Source organism: Antedon bifida, chromosome 7 (assembly GCF_963402885.1).
Source record: "Antedon bifida chromosome 7, ecAntBifi1.1, whole genome shotgun sequence".
Taxonomy (NCBI): Eukaryota; Metazoa; Echinodermata; class Crinoidea; order Comatulida; family Antedonidae; genus Antedon; species Antedon bifida.
Window position 1 is genome coordinate 20,703,562 of NC_136232.1, and position 23,655 is coordinate 20,727,216.

At 34.8% G+C, this 23,655-nt stretch overlaps 5 protein-coding genes across 13 annotated transcripts in view; 3 read left to right on the forward strand and 2 right to left on the reverse strand.

The window, feature by feature from the left end:
* LOC144848525 (ubiquitin-conjugating enzyme E2 J1-like) overlaps positions 1–23,655 on the forward strand; it is a 331,913-nt gene that overhangs the window by 6,696 nt on the left and 301,562 nt on the right. The window lies entirely within an intron of this gene.
* LOC144848510 (general transcription factor IIE subunit 1-like) lies at positions 214–2,652 on the reverse strand. 2 transcript variants are annotated; one of them, XM_078705292.1, is made up of 3 exons: positions 2,482–2,652; positions 1,206–1,870; positions 214–858 (listed from the first exon to the last, which is right to left on the reverse strand). In XM_078705292.1, the coding sequence occupies exons 2-3, from the start codon at positions 1,856–1,858 to the stop codon at positions 264–266; spliced, it is 1,248 nt and encodes a 415-aa protein (XP_078561418.1). In that variant the 5' UTR covers positions 1,859–1,870; positions 2,482–2,652; the 3' UTR covers positions 214–263. The 2 variants fall into 2 exon arrangements, with proteins under 2 accessions (XP_078561418.1, XP_078561419.1); XM_078705293.1 differs by having other exon boundaries at positions 2,470–2,528.
* On the forward strand, positions 2,769–10,355 carry LOC144848542 (rab-like protein 3). Of its 6 annotated transcripts, none has more exons than XR_013613860.1 (9): positions 2,769–2,879; positions 4,327–4,418; positions 4,553–4,670; positions 5,414–5,528; positions 6,229–6,376; positions 6,634–6,705; positions 7,196–7,254; positions 9,018–9,109; positions 9,700–9,740. XR_013613860.1 is itself a non-coding variant. In XM_078705348.1 (9 exons), exons 1-8 carry the CDS (start codon positions 2,834–2,836, stop codon positions 9,019–9,021), a joined length of 654 nt encoding a protein of 217 aa, XP_078561474.1. In that variant the 5' UTR covers positions 2,769–2,833; the 3' UTR covers positions 9,022–9,056; positions 9,700–10,355. The 6 variants fall into 6 exon arrangements, 5 of the variants coding, with proteins under 5 accessions (XP_078561474.1, XP_078561471.1, XP_078561470.1 ...); XM_078705348.1 differs by having other exon boundaries at positions 9,018–9,056; positions 9,700–10,355; XM_078705345.1 differs by having other exon boundaries at positions 7,196–7,246; positions 9,700–10,355.
* On the forward strand, positions 13,130–15,517 carry LOC144848995 (uncharacterized). The gene has a single exon (XM_078705947.1). The coding sequence runs from the start codon at positions 13,130–13,132 to the stop codon at positions 15,515–15,517; it is 2,388 nt and encodes a 795-aa protein (XP_078562073.1).
* LOC144848454 (uncharacterized) overlaps positions 18,224–23,655 on the reverse strand; it is a 93,087-nt gene continuing 87,655 nt past the window's right edge. For 2 of the 3 annotated variants that reach the window (XM_078705185.1, XM_078705184.1), the window contains one exon: positions 18,224–23,436. In XM_078705185.1, the coding sequence (XP_078561311.1) occupies positions 20,168–23,436 (3,269 nt within the window). In that variant the 3' untranslated portion in view covers positions 18,224–20,167. The remainder of the gene's footprint in view (positions 23,437–23,655) is intronic. The other variant, XM_078705187.1, reaches the window with a different exon arrangement.

Sequence of the window (23,655 nt, forward strand, 5' to 3'; positions counted from 1 at the left end):
AGTGTGATGTGCCCAAATATGGTAGTAATGTGACATGGCGTCCATATACAGGCACATTTTTTTTGTCACATAAAGTTTGATAGTGTAGACAGAGCTTTAGGATAAGTTTAGGAAGCCTACTTACTAAAACTGATCATGGAGGTATACCTCCATGAACTGATGTAGGCTTTCTATTTACTGTACATCCAAGCTAATGGTACTTTTTAAACCAAAGAATACATATTAATGTTTTAGAACATTTGGGAACAGTTGAAAATGTCAAACTATTCATACATAGCCTCATACGCCCGTCGTCCGAGCTCTATATAGTTCTCTTTTTCAGAGGGCGTCATTTGGTGCAAGATATCATCTGTTACATCTTGGAACGGCATTGGTTTACCGTTGACCATAACCATCATTTCTTCGTCTTCTTCCTCCTCGTCATCACTTATCATCTCCACAGTCTGAGAATCTGTCTTTTCTGTTTTTATACCAAACGCTGCATCCGCTGTTAACTCATCCTCAGATGCGCTCTTATCGCTTTCGTTGTCGCTACCATTATCCGTCGGGAAAGCAGTTGCCAAAGCGCCGCTGCGTTTCTTTTCGTGCGCTAATAAAGTCTTCATAATTTCTTCGCTACGATGAGACCTTGTTGGACTCTTTAGTTCGTTACTGGGTGCGGCAATTTCAGATTCTTCTGTAATAGCGCCATCTATTGTGCTCTTAGCTAGCCAAACGGGCATCTCTTTGGGTTTGGCTACTTCTTTTTTACTATTGTCATTCTCGCCAACCTGAATGGTAAAACTCTGGTTATAGGCAATACCAGCACTACTAGAGTTACTCCATTCACCAAACTTCCGATTGGCACTTCCAAGGGGCCTGGAAAAAATCAAGAATTTTTGATAAATTAGAACATACTATGAGAATGTGTTTATACTGTATAGGCCAATTTCAACTCTGGACTGATGATATTACTAAAAGGAAACAAACAAGCTAGCATATCCACACCCCAATAATAATATTCATTCTTATAGCACTTATTGCACAATGCTTCTAAGCGATTCACAATACATAATCCATTGTTTATTGTGTTAATGTTACTACAGATCTGGGACCATTTTGCAGTTTGGAATGCAAATAACGTGGAGAAGAGTTTGTAATGTATGTTGTTACTTTGCATCAGACAAAATTGTGTGATTTTAACCAAATTTATAAAAAGTAGATACCGAGATTTGGTGGAACCAACATCTGGAGTTGGCTCCAATATTTCTGGAGCCAATTTAATATCTTCGACTTGCTGCAAGAGTTCATACAGAGGCTCGACCTGACGAACAAAGTCGGCAATCTGTAATCTGGAAGAACTTGGTGCCTGACTTTCATCTTCATTTACAACTGACCCACAGTGCGTACATTTCATGTCTCCCGTAGCCGGGTCCAGCAAATCCATAGCGTCAAAGTCGTTGTAAACCTTTTCGCATCCAGGACACGAAAACAACGCCTTACACGTGGAGTCCCTTTCTTCACTCTCTATTTTTATACGCATTTTGTCCAATTTATATTTTACGATATTCACAAAAACTCTATAGTTGATAAAGTAATAATTATGGCGGTTTGTTTTACCATCTGGCTGTGTTTCGACTCGAACTGTCTGTTTGATAATTTTATCGTTCTTTAACTGATTCAGAAGCAGTCGTAATTGTTTTTTCTCAAATTTTAGAAGTTCTAACATATCGTCCTCTTTCATTATCTGATTGCGCACTAAGTAGTCAATAACAAGCACATGTTCAACTGTGTAGAATCCTCTCGTTATGAGCTTAGCAAGTTTTTTCAAGTCATCTGGAACTTGTGTGAGTATATCTGGATCAATTGCACTCGACATTTTTAAGTTTGTCTGAAATAAAAAGATATTTTTAAATTTTACAAAATATCTTCAAATAGTTCAAGTCAAGGCTGGAAAAACACTTGTCTACTTCTTTCTGCAAGTTTGCCCCCTATAGTAGACAAGATAATATATAGAAACACGTCGAGGGACACACAAGCTTCGGCTTTATAAGTCTCAACATCAAGTAAAAAAAATCTTTTTTAATGATTTTATAATAAATTGTATTGCTGATTTTCAAATTCTGTTGGCCGGTGTCTTGTCATAAAATGACGTTCTGACATCTGATTAGTCACTTTTGGCTGTTCCAAGGTACCCCTCGAGTGAATTGTTGTCACTGTACAAGTAGTGAATGGAAAGTGACCTTTTCGATAACAATAGTAATCGGGACAAAACGACCCCAAATAAAGGCAATGACATCTTTAGTTGGCTCTGACTGGCGAGGTGCCGTGCCAGCCAGGTGAAAGGGACAAGCTAGCTAGAGTAAAGATGCTTATTATTTCTAGTAGGCTACATATACGTATAAGTTATCAAGTAAGCATCCAGTTTATAAGGTATTACAACTAAATATGATATCTAGAAAAAAGATTACTGATTATAGGCCTATATACTTTAATATATACTTTAATAACTCAGTTAATTTTAAAAACAAAATCAGAGAAATTCTCATGAGCTTCCGAATTAATGTAAAGAATGAAACTATAATTCCTGATCACACTGAAAAATGCTCTATCCATCGGACTGCAGAAAATCAAATTGCGTATTTTACCTACCTCTTGTATTATTATTATGTTGTAAAGAATGAAACTATTTATTACATTAACTATATAAGATATAAATGAATGGACTGCAGAACAGGTCTACCACGTATTTTACCTACTGCCATTTTGATAATCAATTTTTTTTTTACATTTTTGTGGACGTGTGTCCTTTCAGAGAGTCCTAACTTTTGTCTTATTTTGTTTATTTTCGTAAATGACAACTTTAGAGAAAGTTCGTGTGGTGGTTGTAGGAGACTCGGGTAATGAACTGATGGTATATTCTATGGTTATAAGCTAGCTAGACATTGATATTTAGGCTAGGTTAGGCCTCGTTTGTAGGCCTAGGCTAGGCGGCCTAGGCCTATATAGGCTAGAAGTCGTACCAGTAAAGATTGACAGACGATCGGGTACGTACAAACGCGTGCGGATGTTCGGCCCAACTTTGTGGACGTTCGGGCTCAACGCCTAACTAAGACGATCGGACCAATATAATTAGACGATCGGCCCATTTATAAAAATAAAGGAAAGAAGATCGGGGAGGGCTACACGAAATATAATCGGCGAATAATAATTGTTCACCATAAAATAAATCAATTTAAGGGTGTTCTTTCCATGAGTTTGTGATACAAATGTAATAAACTATGTACATTTCTATACTCATTTATTTATTTGTTTTGCCGAGAACTCAATTATAAACTATAATGAAACGGATTTACAAACGATATACTTGGATACCGTGCCCAATGTTAAGACTATCGGGCCCAACTTTGTGGACGTTCGGGCACAATGCCTAAGACGATCGGGCCTATTCATATTTTAGATTATGAAATTTATTATGATTTTATTCAATGCATTTCTTTTCTTTTTTATTTGTGTTAAGGCTCGCCCAACACAAGATGTTACAAACATCTTTCTGGGCTTTTGCCTTCATTTTCTGATACACTTTTATAATTCTGTACAATCCTGTTTCTTGTTTTCCTACTGTATGTATTCAGATTTTGTAAATAAATGTCTATTGAATACTGAATACTGTATAAGACGATCGGGCACATAAAAGTCGTACTCTCTCGCAGTAGGCCTAGATAGATAGAAAGGCTGAGCTGGGCGGTCATACTATTAATCTACGCCCAATAGGGTCCTGTATCACAATTGATATCAAGTACATGTGTAAACATGTTTTAGGCCTGTCAGTGGTATATTATATATTTTCTTTCCAGAAACAAGTTAAAAAAATGAATTCAATAAAATTATTTATTGTTAATAATTATACTTTTCTCTCTAAAACGTGTCATTTACAAATAGTTATTGTTTTAGTGGGGTATGGGATAATGAGATATGACGCACGGAGTTCGTATAGTGGATCATACAATTGACAAGTGCATAATGTTAGCATGTATTTGATAACATTTTTTATTGTAAAACCCTACCGGGCATAGATTAGTATGAACCGAGTTGGGCCTGAAAATAATAGCTTGTATTGTCGCCAGGTGGAAGGTAGGTCTGAGGCTTAATTAGGGTAGTTGGGACGTATGGTACTGGCAGCTGTTTAAGTCTGTTTGTAATTATTAATAGCAAGATATAGTAGGGGCCTAAACATAATTCAATTTGTAACAGTAAGCAACCATTAAATTTGGTCCAGTTATACATTTCTCCATAAACATCTACAGACTTTTTATTTTAAATCCTAAACTATGCTTTACTTTGCAGGGGTGGGTAAATCATGTGCAGTACACCTTATATGTCATAATCAAGTCTGTTCTAATCCATCATACACCATTGGGGCTGCAGTTGATGTTAAGGTTCGACATTTCATTTTTTATTTTTATGAAATCTTTACCAAAGTTACTTACAGTAAATTATATACCAAAGACTTGGTGAAAAACTTGCCTGATATTATACTCATAAAGGATGAAAATATGTTTGTCATTTTCAGATTCATGAATATAAAGAAGGTACACCAAGACAAAAGAGTTATTTTATAGAACTGTGGGATGTTGGTGGATCTGTTAATCATGCAAATAGTAGACATGTATTTTATAACCAAGTTAATGGTAAGTTTAGGTAACAAGTTAATGGTCAATTCAGTTAAAAAAGCTATTGCAAGTTAAAACCAAGTTAATGGTAAATTTAGTTAACCAAGTTAATTTTAAGTTAAAAGTTTGGCTAAAGTAATGGTAATTTTAAGTAACCAAGTTAATTGTAAATTTAGGTAACCAAGTTAATGGTAAGTTTAGGTAACCAAGTTAATGGTAAGTTTAGGTAACCAAGTTAATGGTAAGTTTAGTTAACCAAGTTAATGGTAAGTTTAGGTAACCAAGTTAATGGTAAGTTTAGGTAACCAAGTTAATGGTAAGTTTAGGTAACCAAGTTAATGGTAAGTTTAGGTAACCAAGTTAATGGTAAGTTTAGTTAACCAAGTTAATGGTAAGTTTAGGTAACCAAGTTAATGGTAAGTTTAGGTAACCAAGTTAATGGTAAGTTTAGGTAACCAAGTTAATGGTAAGTTTAGGTAACCAAGTTAATGGTAAGTTTAGGCAACCAAGTTAATGGTAATTTTAAGTAACCAAGTTAATGGTAAGTTTAGGTATAACCAAGTTAATGGTAAGTTTAGTTAACCAAATAAATGGTAAGTGTAGGTAACTCAATAAAGTTTAGTGGATGGAAAAGAAAATCAAAATTATGGCTTGTGGGTGTGTGCTCTATACTCTTTAACATAGATAGATATACGTCTTAATGAAATGTATTCAGTACTTTATTATTTACATTTTAAAACCATACTTTTGTTTCTTTATAGGTATCATCTTAGTTCACGATTTAACAAACAGAAAATCACTACTTAATTTAAGAAAATGGCTAGGAGAAGTTTTATCACGTGAGAATGGAGGTGGTGGACGATCAAAGTCTTCATCGTAAGATTTTAATTCCTATTATAAAATATTTTGCATGTAAATATTTTTGTAAACTTTTAGTTTGAATAAGGTTGAGAACATGCTTAATATATCCAATTCCACTTCTTAAAGTTTCAAGAGTTTGTGTAGAAAATCTTGTGCTTGTTTGTCGTTCTGTGAAACACAATTCTATTTCTTTGGAGGACAGTGACATCACTCTTGGCAATCCTTGGCTGACGTGTGCCAAAAGAGATTTATAAAATAGAAATATTTACTGAAGAACTAATACCAGAGTTGTTAAGAGATGTAGCTAACGACCGGCCGTAAGCAATGGTATAACCTCTGTTAAAGGACCCCCTTCCTTGGGAAGTTTATACAAATTTCAGTATATCACCAGGCGGTTTAGAATTAATGTTCTTTGCCTGTTGTGTTTATAATATATAAATTCAAAGGCAAATTACTAAAAATAATGACAATGCTGTGGGTATCGGTGGCTGGATCTCAATGGAGATACAAAATAAAATAAGCAAAAAGCTAAATCAAAACAATAAAGTAAAACAGCCAGAAAAATTAGCAGAGTTTTCCTGGCAACACTAGACCTTTATCAATTCAAGTCTGTATATATAAACATCACATGCACAGAATAAATTGCCCGGTGATATACACTATATTATATTATATTATAATAACAAGCAGTGGAAATTCTGACGTTGTTTTACAGTGAGTATGACCCTGAACAGTTTGTAGGCTGCCAAGTACCTATCTTAGTGCTCGGAACAAAAGCAGACCAAGTTGACAGCAAACGACAAGCATTCCTTTCAAATACATCACTTATAGCTGAAGAATGTGGAGCGGATGAGTTTAATTTAGTAAGAAAAAACACTATAATTGAATTATAAGAGATCATTGTGTTGTTGTGGCACTGTAGCTTGGTGGTTTTCATGCTTGCTTACTACTAGCAAGGTCCCAGGTTCAAATCCTTTTCTCTTCCACAGTATCAGAATTTCTCTTAACCTAACTCCATACATAGCAAGTGGGACTCAAAAATGGAGTCCTACTGCATATATAATATGTAATTTAACTTCTTTATAATAATATTGATTTGTATTTATTCTTTATATTGAAGGATTGTTTAAGTGCGAAACACCTAGCGCCAGGCTCTACAAATTCTGTAAAATTAACAAGGTTCTTTGATAAGGTGAGTGACATATTCTAAACTACAATTACTATTACTAATACTTACACAGGATAAGAAATAACTTGATTTCTGTTGGTGTCCATTTCATTTTACAGGTTTTTATTATGGAAGTCAAATTTGTATTAATGAGTAATGCAATAGATATTTTGCAGAAAAATAAATGTGCTTGCAGATAGATTGTTATATTTTTAGTTTAATGTAATGTACAAGTTCTTGTATAGGGTTAATTCCAACCTATGGATCATTGCTAATGGCGCTGTTGACTCCAATGTTACATTTTTCAACTACATGCTTCTTCCTAAGTCTCATGTTTGTGCAGCCAATTTAGGTGTTCTCTCATCTGTCCACAACAGTGGCTGTCTGAACTAATACACTGGTGTAACCTCCTACTCTTCTCAAAAGATGTACTAGTTTCTTTAAAGTGCATAGTAATAGATGCAGATGATGCTTATATCAGATACTATGTGTCATTTTGCTTCTAAACTCTCAGGTAATTTTCCGGCGTTTTTACCAATATCCAGCAAGAGACTCCCCCCAAAAGGTGTGCAGGTGATTAATACATTCTTGTAGTTTACTTGCATGGATTTCAAGCCCATCGCATTATTAGAGACACACAACGCAGGAGGAATATTATGATTCTCACTGCCAAACTAATCTGCCTAAAGCTCTGTCTACACTATCAAACTTTATGTGATGTGCTCATATATGGACATGATGAAGTCATATAACTACCATATTTGGGCATATCACTACCATATTTGGGCATATCACTACCATATCTGTCACACTTTTTTGATAGTCAAACTAGTTTGATAGTGTAGACAGAGCTTTATAATGCAGGGCTACAAAAAATTTTAATTTGTTTCTACATTTTTAAAACTACAGTAGATTTACTCTAAATCTGAAATAAAAATTAGAGCAAATAATAATATACGATTTACTTGTTTTGTTGGCCGTCCTTGTGAATTCGTTGCTGAATATAATGCATAAATAAAATTCATAAATGGAATTTTATTCTCTGTTGTGCTATGGGCTTCTTTTTCCATGTGTGTAGTTTGGGTGTATTTTCTTCCAAAATATAATTTCATTCTTTCCTAATTGTGCAAGTTGTTTTAAGGCCAATTTACACAGACGAGCGGTAATTTTAAGCGGGAAACTGTGTAGCTTGTCCCACATAGAATCTGTATCTATCCTGAGCGGAAAACCCCTCGTCTGCTCTGCGTTGTGTGTAAATGGTCATAAGGGATAACATAGATTCTATTATTAATTTTATTTACCGCTTGTCTGTGTAAATTGGCTTTTATAGGGCACATGTTATCTTCATAACTTTATATTAATTGAATAATATGTCCATTTTTTTGTGTTTTAATCAATCATTTGATACACTATGATAACCATCATAACATTTTTTTTCACTTATCATTGATTTTACATTCATTGAATGTGCATGGTCATGTGACTTTTCAAAGAAGCGCCCTCAAGTACAAGTAACTGCAAAATAAACAGTAAAACTAAATGACTTCCACTTTTGTCGTATTAATCTTTACCAGATGTTTCATACTCTATTATTAACAAGATTTTAGATTAAAGCAAATTTACTACATATTTTGTTTCACTTTTTTTGAAAAGTGATTTTGTTATGCTATGTGATTTTTAACAAGATGAAACTAAATATTTTCATGATTAATCTGTTATTTATTTATACATATTTACATTATATTGTAATATTATAAAACATAATTTATTATAATTGATTTTGATAAAAGTAGGTGCCTGATGTTGTAGGAACTCTGTCTACACTAATGTGAAAATGTAATATGCCCAAATATGGTAGTGATATGACGTCACCATGCCCATATATGGGCACATCACATTCTTTGTCACATAAAGTTTGATTGTAGACAGAGCTTTAGAGCCAGTCACAGAGGATGTTTTGTTTCATTTTCACACTGTTACTTTTTACTGAATATATCACCGTTTTGCAGTTTGTTTTTCATGCATATCATGTTGTTTTGAACATTCAATACACTGGCTAATTCATATTGAAAATTTACTGCAATTTCTAACCTGACTGAGTTACTTCTTGATTTATATTATAAGCATTATTTGTCATGGTCATTTTGTCCCAAATTTGAAGTCAATGACATACTAGACAACTGGGCTTTCAGTGGCGGATACAGGATTTGTTGGTGGTAATTTTTAGGTGCCGAACAGTATTCTATCCGAGCAACCTTGAATCCACCTATGAGGAAGTTAGGTTGACTAGCCTTTGAAATATCAAGATTATTTAGTGTCGTATATTCATATTTCAGGTGATTGAGAGAAGACAGGTCAGTCGAGAAAGTTCACAGGTCGGTCACAACTTCAAAGCATGGTAGCAAATTTTTTCTTGAAATATTTTGATGTAAGTGCATGTTGCAAAATCCGTAGAGGGAGCCTGTGAATTTATATACAATGACTCTTTGCAAGTCCATTCTGAATATTTCTTGACTCCCACCACCCCCATGCACACATCATGTATATTTCCTTTCTTTATTTCTTTTATTTACCCACAAATATAAAGTATAAAAATTGTAACATAAATAAAACATATATTAAGGGAAGGGCTAAAGAATAGTTAAAACTGATAAAGTTCAATGAAAAATAAAATAAGGGCAACCTTTCTACACATTAATATACGTAAAACATTTTTTTGTAAACACACTTTCTCTCAAATATATAATTCTCTTTTAGAAATATATATCTTAAACAAACAAATAATATTTTTCATTTCTTTTTTAAATTATTATATTGGTAGAGTATATTGTACCACTGAGTACATGCACATACAATATTATTGGTAGGTAATAATATTACTGTAAACAGTAAACAAAACTGTCTGAATACCATAAACACACTGTCCATTTAAGCACTGAAGCATAACACTTATTTGCTCATTCATGCATGTTAAGACAAAAAGTTGTTTAGTAAATGTGGAACATGCTTGTATTTCAGTTTGGGGCTAATTCTCAAGACAGACGAAGACTTAACAGCCAGAAAAGTTTTCATATGGATTGATGTGTCAAAGGTCAAGACATTAATTACTGTATCCATAAATACAACCCTGTTCACAGTGTTATCAGGGAGTTGATGTTAATAGTCAGTGGCGTACAGCTGGGCACGCTCGCTGGCTAAACCCAGGGGCCCCTGAGCAGTGCTCAGACGAAAAAAGACATTAAAATGTGTCGAAAAGTGATAGGGTCCAGCGTTGGAGGGCCACTTAGGGTTCCTAAACCAGGGCCCTCAGGCCTCTGTGTTACGCCACTGTTGATAGTACCTGTTGTTCCTATGAAATATAAAACAAATATTTTCATTTCACCTTACCACCAATGTTGGTGGATGCCTGTCCGCACTTCAATATACAGTAGTAGTTGAGAATAGGTTTTTGTCATTTTCTTATATGGTTAAATTAATCTTAAAATTATTGTTTTGCCTATTTTATCATTGATTCGACTGACAGGTTATTTGATTATGTTTCATGCTTTTAGTTTACCATAGCATTTACACATGTTTAAGTAATAGTTATTCTAATACAATATCAGATACATAACTAACAAATGTTATAATGCTGTATAAACTGTATATATTTATATTATAGAAAAATAAAAGAAATATTAACCAATTTATCTGCTTTTGAATTATTATTTGCATTCATATGATCATGATAACAATGAAATACTGTAATTAACATTTATTAATTTATACCCTTCAATTTTTGACATAACTGGCTAGTATATCAGAATGCATTACCTCAATACATATTTTGAAAAGTATATATTTGCACGTTTTTTTTCTTAGTACGAAAAATGGGCAAATTTGAACCTTTGTATTTTGACATAACTGGTTACAATAACATGATGTGTCATATGCAAAATCACATAATGTGGTTTGCGCATGTTTCCTCATATGTTATATACATATTGAAAATACAAATATCATACTTCCGATCATTTTTCGTAAATAGTCCTATGCTGGTGTTATGCGCGATTTGAACGATTTGCGCAATTTGAAATTGCGCAAAAAATTGCTTGCGCAATTATTCTTGCGCAATTTCAAATTGCGCTGCACAATTTGTAAAATTGTCAAATTGCGCAACAGAATTCTACCAGAATGCGTGCTAACGTCGACGATTGGTTAACAATAATAATTTATTGGAAACTAATAACTCAAAATGAAACATAATAAATGCGAAAATAACATGTGTATAATACACAACATAAATGGCATACACAATTAAATAATATTATCACTCATTGTAACTCTTGAAATAAATCAAAATAAATGTAAAAATAACAAAAATTAAGGCAGTAATACACAACATAGTCTACCGCCACCACCATTTAGACTTGCTATCAAAACATAGCCAGTAGTAGGCTAGAGTAGTATAGCCGCCCGCCCCGGAGAACACCACCGCTTCGTTTTCCTTTGTCGGGTCTTCGTTGGTATGCTAACAATAACAACATTTTCACTATTAAAATAAGGAAATGCGATATTATCTTTAATTTTTAATCATTCTTAGAAATTACTATAAAAATATGGGTGTGCATGATTTCACAATCTGTCGAAAAACCTTGCGCAATTTGCAGATTACTTGCGCAATTTAATACGTTGCTTGCGCAATTTGAAACAGATGTTTCAATTCAATTTAAATTGCGCAAATCGTTCAAATCGCGCATAACATTTGCAATTTGTTTCACTTTGGGCTGTTTTTTTAGCTGATTGCCCAGCCGAATAGTCCGTGAAATCACATCGTTTCTCTCGACAGAATCGCGTATTACCATTTACCGTGATGCTGTCAGCCATCATTGGTACCATTTGTTTTACTAATGATGTTGACACCAGTCTACCACGATGAGGTAGCATTTCCGACTTCAGACTGGGATGGTTTTTTTTTTATAGATGTTTTGTTTTTTATTTAGTTTTATTATATTATAGGCGTATATTTTCTTGCTTTATATATACAAAAATCTTTACTAAATACTAAAGCTTAATAACTTAACGAAAGATTTAACAAAATTACTTATTTTTTTCAGTACAATAATATAATCTATTTTTAATGTTATCATTTTGTATTTCGTACTAACCAAAACTTAACAAAGTGAAGATTAATTTTACATTATCTTAACTATTCAATTTTGGCCATAAGGTCTTATGTTGGTCACTGCTGGGGTAACGCCCTGATATTATTGCAAGGCATTACATTAATTTCAGCGCAGATTTGGTCTGGATGTACTCATTCCTCTACCTCTTGTCAAACTTCTGGTTGTTTTTTAGGCTTCTCATAGGAACCTTTTCAATCAGACGGTCCGAACGTCATAAAACATGGAGGTCATTGTCAAACTGCTGTTGAACATCTTTGTATTTCTACTGGTTAAAATTGACAAAATCGTTAAAATATTATACTTACATCCCAATATAAATCCTGTAACCATGGCAACACGAATGCTATCTGGAAAAAAATGTAATGTGGATCATCCAGAAGAAACAGGAACGAATATGTCACTCATACTGCATCTTGAGCTAGTCATGTGTATCGCTTTTGACTGAAATGCTCACCCCAGTTTGATATCATTGAATAGGAAATTGAATAAGCTTTCTGTTGACATAAATCACACTTGTATATAATGTAATTCAAAGGGTTAAATATGTAATTAATGGTCCATATTAATTTTGACTTAAAATGACCTTTATTGACCTCTGACCCCTTTATCCAATGCTAGGATTTTCGGTGACTTTTAGTATGTCATTCTACACTTTATATGGAATTCAAAATACTTGTTTTGTTACTATTGCAATGTGTGGTGGTAATATCATTAGATTGACTGGACTATGTTGCCACACATAATCATCCACCTATGTTGCCAAATATATCGTCTATTACTCATTCACAAATAAAGAACTAAAAACCCTTGCAACAGTTAGTGTGATAGAAATTTCCTTATAGCAATTATGTATCCTGGGAACTGGAACGATTGTGTTCCTTGCTGTAAGGCTACTTTCATCATTGTAAATAGCGGATCGTGTAGTTTATAAGCAAATTATTTTATAAATAGTCACTCACCAACAATTAGGCCTACTTCTTTTAAGACTAGATGTTTTTAGTTCTATATTTCTATAGCAAGTTTCCATTCACTATTGTTCTTGAGAAACAACGCTCTGCTATAGCTAGTTTCAATCCCTCCCACTGTGTGAACTTGCCATTGTTTCTGGCTTTCACACCAGTCCCACCCTTCCCACTTATATTCCAAGTTTCCTGGACTTTCTGCATTCTCACTCCTGAGGACGATCAAAGTACATTGATCGAAACGTCGAGAAACTCAACAGTTCTTTTCAGAACTAACACACGTGGTGTACCGCAAACTTTATATCAACATACGATTTCGCCATGCAAACCTTCAAACAATATATTACCCAGCTCTACGGGGAGCCGTTACATCAACTTGTCAGAAGTTTTGAACGTTTATTTATCAAACGCGCTAAACTTGTTAACAACCTGACCTTTCTTAAGAGATGCAGAGACTCCAATGTTATCCCAAAAGGACTCCGGATCAACACGCCTATTCAAACAAGAGCAGCTTTCGACATTCTCAAAAGGGCCAGCCAGTCCTTATTGAGGGAACGAATCAGCCACACCAGGTTTCTACTCAACTTTACCGAGAGGAACTTGGAGGAGATTCGTCACAGATTAGACACAGCTTTACAACGAGGAGACTACGACAAGGTGAACAAATGGTCCCACAAGTCTGGCCAGTTCACCTTCGAGACCACTCGCAAGAAGCAAATCAAGAAATTCAATCGTCTTGCAAACAACAACCAAAGGGAGAAAACACCAGCACCAACTCTTAGCCGTACTCAGTTTAACGCCAAGACTGTAGTTAACCTAAGCAGTCGTGACTTGTCACAATCCGAGAGATCAGTTCTCGTACTTGGCTTAAACTTTGCTACGGCACCTTCAACTATACCGAAGGAAGAGATCATCCAACGAATCGAACCTACTTTGACAGGTCTTGACAAAACTTCATCAGACAGCATCCGCATGCAGATCTCTCAACTGTTACGCCAGGACACCAAACCGAAATCCAACATCACCAAGGAAGAACGAGATGCTCTCAAAACTCTCCGAGCAGACTCAACAATCCACATCCTACCAGCAGACAAGGGGAATGCCACCGTCATCATGAACGTTACAGAGTACAACAAGAAGATTATGCAGCTCTTGAACACTCCTACGTATAGGAAAATCAAGAAAGATCCAACTCAATCCATCGAGAGGAAGGTCGCAGCTAAACTTCTACAACTACATCGCTCTGAAGCTCTACCCAAGTCTACCTACCACCAACTTCGACCATCAGCAACAACTTGTCCCAGACTATTTGGGCAACCTAAGATCCATAAGCAGGACATACCACTACGTCCTATTGTCTCTTCCAGAGGCTCACCAACGTACAACCTGGCAAAACATCTAGCCAAGATACTGTATCCACTGGTAGGACTAACAGGTCATCATGTGAAGAATTCTCAGCATTTCGTGGAAATCATCAAGGACGTCTACCTGGAACCAACAGACAAGCTGATCAGCTTTGACATCAAGTCTTTATTCACCAATGTTCCAGTTAGGGAAGCTTGCACTATAGTCAAACATCGACTGCAAGCTGACCCGAAACTCCAACAGAGGACCGCACTTTCTGCAGAAGAAATCCATGAGTTACTTCTACTATGTCTAACATCTACCAACTTCAAGTGGCGAGACCAATTCTTTGAACAAACTGAAGGCACGGCTATGGGATCTCCTTTATCCCCGGTCATTGCCAACATCTTTCTGGAGGAGCTCGAACATCTAGCACTCTACTCCGCCAACAAGCGACCAAAACTTTGGCTTCGATATGTAGACGACACTTTTATCATCTGGCAGCACAACAAGGTGGACTTAGATAGTTTTCTAATACACCTCAACTCTCAACACTGTAACATAGCATTCACCATGGAAGAGGAAAACGACCACAGTTTACCATTTCTTGACGTATTTGTCACAAAGGAACCTGAGGGCACTCTGTCCCACAAAGTATATCGCAAACCCACGCACACGGACAGATATTTACACAAGCGATCTTTCCACCATCCGTCAACGAAGAAATCAGTTTGTAAAACTCTTATCAAAAGAGCGCACACCATCAGCGACAAGAAGTGTCTCCGACAAGAAATACATCATGTCAACAAAGCATTGGAACTCAATGGTTACAACAGGAAGGACTTCAAGTCATCGTCAACCAACAACAACGATCCTGTAGAGTTCAGAAAGTCTGTATGTTTACCATATTTGGGACAGCTTTCTCATCGTATCCAGCGAGTACTACAAAACGCCGACATAAAAGTATTTCATAGTGCAGTCAACAAGTTGTCACAGTGTCTTCAAACACACAAGGACAAACCAGCTAAACACAATCAACCTGGTGTATACTGCATCCCATGTGAATGTGGAAAGGTATACATTGGGGAAACTGGACGCGACCTTCAAACCAGGCTTAAAGAACATCAAGGCCATGCCAGAAGAGGAGAGCAAGACAAATCATCAATAGTTATGCATTCTCACAAACAACAACACCGAGTTAATTGGAAAGATGCTGAACTAATTGCTACCGTTCCTTCTTGGCATTCCAGACGAACCAGGGAAGCTATTGAAATCTACAAACACAACACTGTTCATCAAGATATTGGATTTGTTATTAGTGACATTTGGCTATCTTTATTCAACAAGAATCTTCATCGACAGTAAACAATGCCATAGTTTCTGGCCAGTTTACATTTCACAACCCAGTCTGGACACATGGTCTTGTTTGGCCAGTCCACACCCAACTTTGAGACAATGCTATTGTTTTTAGCTTGCCTCACCCTGCTTTTCACACCTATCAGAAACAATGCTCTTCTATAGCAAGTTTCCATTCACTATTGTTCTTGAGAAACAACGCTCTGCTATAGCTAGTTTCAATCCCTCCCACTGTGTGAACTTGCCATTGTTTCTGGCTTTCACACCAGTCCCACCCTTCCCACTTATATTCCAATTTTCCTGGACTTTCTGCATTCTCACTCCTGAGGACGATCAAAGTACATTGATCGAAACGTCGAGAAACTCAACAGTTCTTTTCAGAACTAACACACGTGGTGTACCGCAAACTTTATATCAACAAGTAATCAATACTTGTCTATATTCCAATACTATAATATGACGCTTATTATATACAATGCAAAGAATTGAATCGTTTGCCCATGATATATTATAATGTAGACGTTACGGTAGTTCACAGTGACTGGACGTTGATCGTTGACATAGCCGCTGTACCGTTATCGCATACCGATATAGTTTACGTTCATTGTCACAGTAATTTGAATGTGATGGTAGATCTACTGTCATTCGTTTATTTGACGATGTGTATTGTGTAGGGTTGTTATTTTGTTATTCTGTTTCAGATATTGCCAAGTTATTGCCCCAGTAGGCCTACTATAATTTTAATGTAGTGGTATGCCTTCTGTCATTCGTTTATTTCACGATGTGTATTGTGTAGGGTAATTGCTATTTTGTTATTTTGTTTCAGATATTGCCAAGTTATTGCCACAGTAGGCCTACTATAATTTTAATGTAGTGGTATGCCTTCTGTCATTCGTTTATTTGACGATGTGTATTGTGTATGGTTGCTATTTTGTTATTCTGTTTCAGATATTGCAAAGTTATTGCCACAGTACGGTAGGCCTACTATAATTTTAATGTAGTGGTATGCCTTCTGTCATTCGTTTATTTGACGATGTGTATTGTGTAGGGTAATTGCTATTTTGTTATTTTGTTTCAGATATTGCCAAGTTATTGCCCCAGTAGGCCTACTATAATTTTAATGTAGTGGTATGCCTTCTGTCATTCGTTTATTTCACGATGTGTATTGTGTAGGGTAATTGCTATTTTGTTATTTTGTTTCAGATATTGCCAAGTTATTGCCACAGTAGGCCTACTATAATTTTAATGTAGTGGTATGCCTTCTGTCATTCGTTTATTTGACGATGTGTATTGTGTATGGTTGCTATTTTGTTATTCTGTTTCAGATATTGCAAAGTTATTGCCACAGTACGGTAGGCCTACTATAATTTTAATGTAGTGGTATGCCTTCTGTCATTCGTTTATTTGACGATGTGTATTGTGTAGGGTAATTGCTATTTTGTTATTTTGTTTCAGATATTGCCAAGTTATTGCCACAGTAGGCCTACTATAATTTTAATGTAGTGGTATGCCTTCTGTCATTCGTTTATTTGACGATGTGTATTGTGTATGGTTGCTATTTTGTTATTCTGTTTCAGATATTGCCAAGTTATTGCCACAGTACGGTAGGCCTACTATAATTTTAATGTAGTGGTATGCCTTCTGTCATTCGTTTATTTGACGATGTGTATTGTGTAGGGTTGCTATTTTCTTATTCTGTTTCAGATATTGCCAAGTTATTGCCACAGTAGGCCTACTATAATTTGAATGTAGTGGTATGACTACTATAATTTGAATGTAGTGGTAGGTCTACTATAATTTGAATGTACTGGTATGCCTACTATAATTCGAATGTACTGGTATGACTACTATAATTTGAATGTAGTGGTATGACTACTATAATTTAAATGTAGTGGTATGACTACTATAATTTAAATGTTGTGGTATGACTACTATAATTTAAATGTAGTGGTATGACTACTATAATTTAAATGTAGTGGTATGACTACTATAATTTAAATGTAGTGGTAGGCCAACTGTCATTTATTATTGTTTCGACGATGTGTACTTGGGAGAGCACTTGCTTTCACGTTGTATTGCGCACAACCAACCATAACCAACATCATGTTCATCATGATCCATCATAAATATCGTCGTCGTCGTCATCGTGACGTATTCAACATAATTATCATATTTGGCATCATTCTCATAACCAACATCATGTTCATCATCATCCATCATCAATATCATCGTCTACGTGACGTATTCAACAGAATCCTCATATTTCGCATCATTCTCATAACCAACATCATGTTCATCATCATTCACCATCAATATCGTCGTCGTCATCGTGACGTATTCAACAGCATCCTCATATTTCAATATCATTGTTATTGTCCATTATACTGTCTTGGTTTCTGTGTTTATTTTTCATTTATTAGATCATCGCGAACAGTTTGATACAAAACCATCATCATTGTCAATATATGATGTGATATGAGATGTGCCTTTTTCGGTTTTTCTGTACGTACTGTAGGCTCATTTCGTATGAAATAAGAGCGATGCTGTGCAAGTCCGTCTGTACGTAGGATTATTTAATGTGAATTTATTTGATTTGAGTATTGAAATCAGATAATATTTTCTGTATGTCGGTAGACTCCATCATTCTAAATCGCATACTCACAAAACACAATTTATCTTTAACATCAAATCAACACAAACCAATCATTTTAATTATGTATTTTATTTTCATTAGTAAACCATTGTGGTAATAATGTATACAAGCAAACAATATATTATACTTAAACTATCACTAATCTTTCTCACATAGTGTAAGTCTAATTTAATGATTTAACTACTTAAACTGTGTTGTGCTACTTCATCGCGTATAAGTTTTACAATCTAAAAAGTGTCTAGGCCTAACTTACTTAAAGACTCAAAGTCTAACACAATATATAACATTACAGTATCTGTTATCGCTAACCTACATAACCCAAGCTACAAAACATTAAAATAATATCTCAAAAACCTTTATACACTGGTGTATTTTACACCATCATGCATGATATTCTTACTACCTAAACACTATGATATGATAATACATTGTAATAGGCTATTTATACTTATTTTCACGGATACATTGCATGTTATTGCTTTAATACATTAATACATTCGTACTAATAACCTATACACGTGTTAATAGGGAGGTTTCGCAACCCTGGGAATACGTCACGCACACGTATCCGTTTTCATGGTCGTATTCGTAGTCATGTCATGTCAACGTACATATTTCAGTAACTTTGGTGTTGCCAATTAAAAACAAGTTTCTTATAATTATAATCATATAATACGGTAGAACAACATTATCGGAATAATAATAATATTTATTATAGTTTAACCGTTAATTGTAATTATATAATCCAAGTATATATCTATATTTCTTTCTGTAACTCTCATTAAAATACTATTGTGCACAGCACATCTAGGTTTGCAAGACTAAAGGGCATTTCACACCTGCTCCGGCACGGTTCCGGTCCGGCGACGGCAAATCCAATCGAACGTCAATGTTTCGTTTTCACGCGGCTACGCGCATATCGATTGGTGCATAGTGGAGCGTCGTGAAAACGAAACATTGGCGTTCGAGTCGCCGTACCGGAACCGTTCCGGAACAGGTGTGACAGACCCTTTACTTGGAATTAAATTATTTACAATAAATGTTTAATGTATTAACACATACAGTAGTACAACTTCGAAACTATAATCTTTTACATAATATAATATCCACCTTATTAAACTAATAAAAAAAAGTATCACACTTTCTGAACGATGACGACGAATGCTTAATGACACTTAATTCCTTCTTCCCTACGTTTTTAGATCTAATTTAAGGTCACAAACTACATTTAATGTAAAAATAAATACTATATGGTCCTATTACGATAACGTTTTTCGTCTTCGTGAAAAATAAGTTGATTCTAATCATTTAAGCGGCCCGCTATAAATCACAACATGCATTGCGCGCGGATTGATATTTAAGTTTTTCTTCAGTAATTCACCCACTTTCGATGGATCGTTAAGGCAAAAAACAAATGGAAGAATCGTAACTTTTCATCGAAACTACCAGGTTTTCTTTAATTTGTATTAATTGATTCTGCCAAAAACAGAACTAGACAACGTCGAACTAGGCCTATAGCCGAACGTACGATGTTTGTACGTTACTGATGTTTACCTGCTAGTAGGCCTACAAAACGAGGAAGAAAATGAGGAAGTCATCTTACAAATATGTTAGTCTCAATTCAATAAACCAAATACATTATTATACTCAAAGAATCATTTATTTCTATCAACAATTTTTATAGAAATAAAAAGTTCTTCGGATAAAAAGGTGCATGATTTAGGTCATTGATGGACATTAACATGCGTTTAAAAATTACATTTATGTATATAGTATAACAAATTAATTATCATAGCCATTATGTTAGTCTAGTTATCGTGTGTTTGAGTACCACACGACAATTAATTGGGTGTTCTCAATGTACGCGTACATAAAGAATCCCTAAATCAAAGCTATTATCATCAAGATTAATCTAGTAAGTAAAAACACTGGGTGTGTATCTTATGAACAATTTCACGCTGATAAAGCCGTGTTATAACTAATCTACTGTAGAAACTTTCATAATTTCATTCAAGATTAAAAAAGGAATTAACATTCCTATTTCCAATATCAATATCAATATCTCGTGCATTAACTGTAATTCTTAATTTATTCTGTACGTCATGTGATAGTTTACAATTGTTCATAATAAGTTTACGCAGCTTAGGAGACTTGTTCAAAAAAGTAACTAGTAGAATACCATCGATATCACTTAAATCATTATTCGAAATATTAAGAACTTGTAATTCTAAATCATATCCTGCATACATCCTGATCATTTCATTTATTATGCCACCCGGTAGTTCACAAGTATGTATGCTAAGAGTACGTAGCTTGGGAGACTTACTCAAGAAAGTTCCCAGTAAAGTACCGTCAATGTTGCTAATATCATTTCCCTCAATATACAGCTCTTGCAATTCTGGCTTTTCTCCTGCATACACTCTCATCATTTCATTCATTACGTCACCTGATAGTTTACAGATTTGCATTCCAAGAACACGTAGTTTAGAGGACTTACTGAAGAAAGTACCTAGTGAAGTGGCGTCTATGCCACTCAAATCATTTTTTGAAAGATTAAGCTCTTGCAATTGTAAGAAATTAACTGTATATCTACTCAACATTTTATTCATTAGACCATCCGATAGTTTACAATCATCCAAAAAAAGTTTTACAAGATTTGGAGACTTACTTAAGAAAGTACCCAGTAAAGTAACATCAATATCACTGAAATCATTAACTCCAATATCTAATTCTAACATATTTCCTGTATTCACTCTCATCATGTTATTCATTACGTCACTTGATATTTTACAATGATGCATTTGAAAGTTAAGCAGCCCAGGAGATTTACTCAAAAAAGTACCTAGCAAAAAACCATCAATGTTACTGATATCATTGTTCGAAATAGAAAACTCTTTTAATTCAAAGTTATCTCTAGTTTCCACATTCATCATTTCATTCATTACGTCACCTGATAGTTTACAATCATTCATGTCAAGTTCAAGCAGTTGAGAAGACTTACACAAGAAATTACCAAGTAAAGTACCATCGATGTCACTGAAATCATTATCCCCAATACATAGATCTTGTAGTTCAAAGTGATCTCCCGCATCAAAAGCTGTTATAATTGTATTCATTTTCTCACCTGATAAATTGCAGTTATCCATAGCAAGCTGAAGCAGTTGCGGAGACTTACTCAAGAAATTACCCAGTAAAGTACCATCGATGTTATTGATATCATTATTTTGAATCTGAAGCTGTTGTAGTTCAAACTTATCTCTTACATCAGAAGCTGTTATAATTGCATTCATTTTCTCTCCTGATAGTTTACAATCATTCATGTAAAGTTTACGCAGTTGAGGAGAATTACACAAGAAATTACCAAGTAAAGTACCATCGATGTCACTGAAATCATTATCCCCAATACATAGCTCTTGTAGTTCAAAGTGATCTCCCGCATCAAAAGCTGTTATAATTGTATTCATTTTCTCACCTGATAAATTGCAGTTATGCATAGCAAGCTGAAGCAGTTGCGGAGACTTACTCAAGAAATTACCCAGTAAAGTACCATCGATGTTATTGATATCATTATTTTGAATCTGAAGCTGTTGTAGTTCAAACTTATCTCTTACATCAGAAGCTGTTATAATTGCATTCATTTTCTCTCCTGATAGTTTACAATCATTCATGTAAAGTTTACGCAGTTGAGGAGAATTACACAAGAAATTACCAAGTAAAGTACCATCGATGTCACTGAAATCATTATCCCTAATACATAGCTCTTGTAGTTCAAAGTGATCTCCCGCATCAAAAGCTGTTATAATTGTATTCATTTTCTCACCTGATAAATTGCAATTATGCATAGCAAGCTGAAGCAGTTGCGGAGACTTACACAAGAAATTACCTAATAAAGTACTATCAATATCACTGAGATCATTATTGTTAATATATAGCTCTTGTAGTTCAACGTGATCTCTTACATCATAGGCTTTGATAACTGTATTCATTTTCTCACCTGATAGTTTACAATTATTCATGTGAAGTTTACGCAGTTGAGGTGACTTACGCAAGAAAGTACATAGTAAAGTACCATTGATGTCACTGACATCATTATTCCAAATATATAGCTCTTGTAGTTCAAAGTGATCTCCCTCATCATAAGCTGTTATAATTGTATTCATTTTCTCACCTGATAGTTTGCAATTATGCATAACAAGTTTAAGCAGTTTACGAGACTTACACAACAAAGTACCTAGTAAAGCACCATCGATATCACTGAGATCATTATTGCTAATAGATAGCTCTTGTAGTTCAACGTGATCTCTTACATCATAGGATTTGATAACTGTATTCATTTTCTCACCTGATAGTTTACAATTACTCATGTCAAGTGTACGCAGTTGAGGTGACTTACGCAAGAAAGTACCCAGTAAAGTACCATTGATGTCACTGAAACCATTATTCCAAATATATAGCTCTTGTAGTTCAAAATGATCTCCTGCGTCATAAGCTGTTATTATTGTATTCATTTTCTCACCTGATAAATTGCAATTATGCATAGAAAGTTTAAGCAGTTTAGGAGACTTACACAAGAAAGTACCTAGTAAAGCACCATCGATATCACTGAGATCATTATTGCTAATATATAGCTCTTGTAGTTCAACGTGATCTCTTACATCATAGGATTTGATAACTGTATTCATTTTCTCACCTGATAGTTTACAATTACTCATGTCAAGTTTACGCAGTTGAGGTGACTTACGCAAGAAAGTACCCAGTAAAGTACCATTGATGTCACTGAAACCATTATTCCAAATATATAGCTCTTGTAGTTCAAAATGATCTCCTGCGTCATAAGCTGTTATTATTTTATTCATTTTCTCACCTGATAAATTGCAATTATGCATAACAAGTTTAAGCAGTTTACGAGACTTACACAAGAAAGTACCTAGTAAAGCACCATCGATATCACTGAGTTCATTATTGTTAATATATAGCTCTTGTAGTTCAACGTTATCTCCTACGTCATAAGCTCTTATTATTGTATTCATTTTCTCACCTGATAAATTGCAATTATGCATAACAAGTTTAAGCAATTGAGGAGACTTACACAAGAAATTACCTAATAAAGTACTATCGATATCACTGAGATCATTATTTGAAATATAGAGCTTTTGTAGTTCAAAGTGATCTCCTACGTCATAAGCTCTTATTATTGTATTCATTTTCTCACCTGATAGTTTGCAATTATGCATAACAAGTTCAAGCAGTTTACGAGACTTACACAACAAAGTACCTAGTAAAACACCATCGATATCACTGAGATCATTATTGTTAATATATAGCTCTTGTAGTTCAACGTTATCTCTTACATCATAGGCTTTGATAACTGTATTCATTCTCTCACCTGATAGTTTACAATCATTCATGTAAAGTTTACGCAGTTGAGGTGATTTATGCAAGAAAGTACCCAGAAAAGTACCATTGATGTCACTGAAATCATTATTCCAAATAT

Excerpts from the sequence above, each read along its gene's own strand:
- LOC144848995 (XM_078705947.1), top strand. The coding sequence starts at position 13,130 with ATGCAAACCTTCAAACAATATATTACCCAGCTCTACGGGGAGCCGTTA.
- LOC144848510 (XM_078705292.1), bottom strand. The coding sequence starts at position 1,858 with ATGTCGAGTGCAATTGATCCAGATATACTCACACAAGTTCCAGATGAC. Across the intron at positions 859-1,205 it reads GTTGGTTCCACCAAATCTCG|GCCCCTTGGAAGTGCCAATC; the intron begins GTATCTACTTTT and ends GATTTTTTCCAG.
- LOC144848542 (XM_078705344.1), top strand. The coding sequence starts at position 2,834 with ATGACAACTTTAGAGAAAGTTCGTGTGGTGGTTGTAGGAGACTCGG. Across the intron at positions 2,880-4,326 it reads GGTGGTTGTAGGAGACTCGG|GGGTGGGTAAATCATGTGCA; the intron begins GTAATGAACTGA and ends TTTACTTTGCAG. Across the intron at positions 6,706-7,195 it reads TAACAAGGTTCTTTGATAAG|GTAATTTTCCGGCGTTTTTA; the intron begins GTGAGTGACATA and ends CTAAACTCTCAG.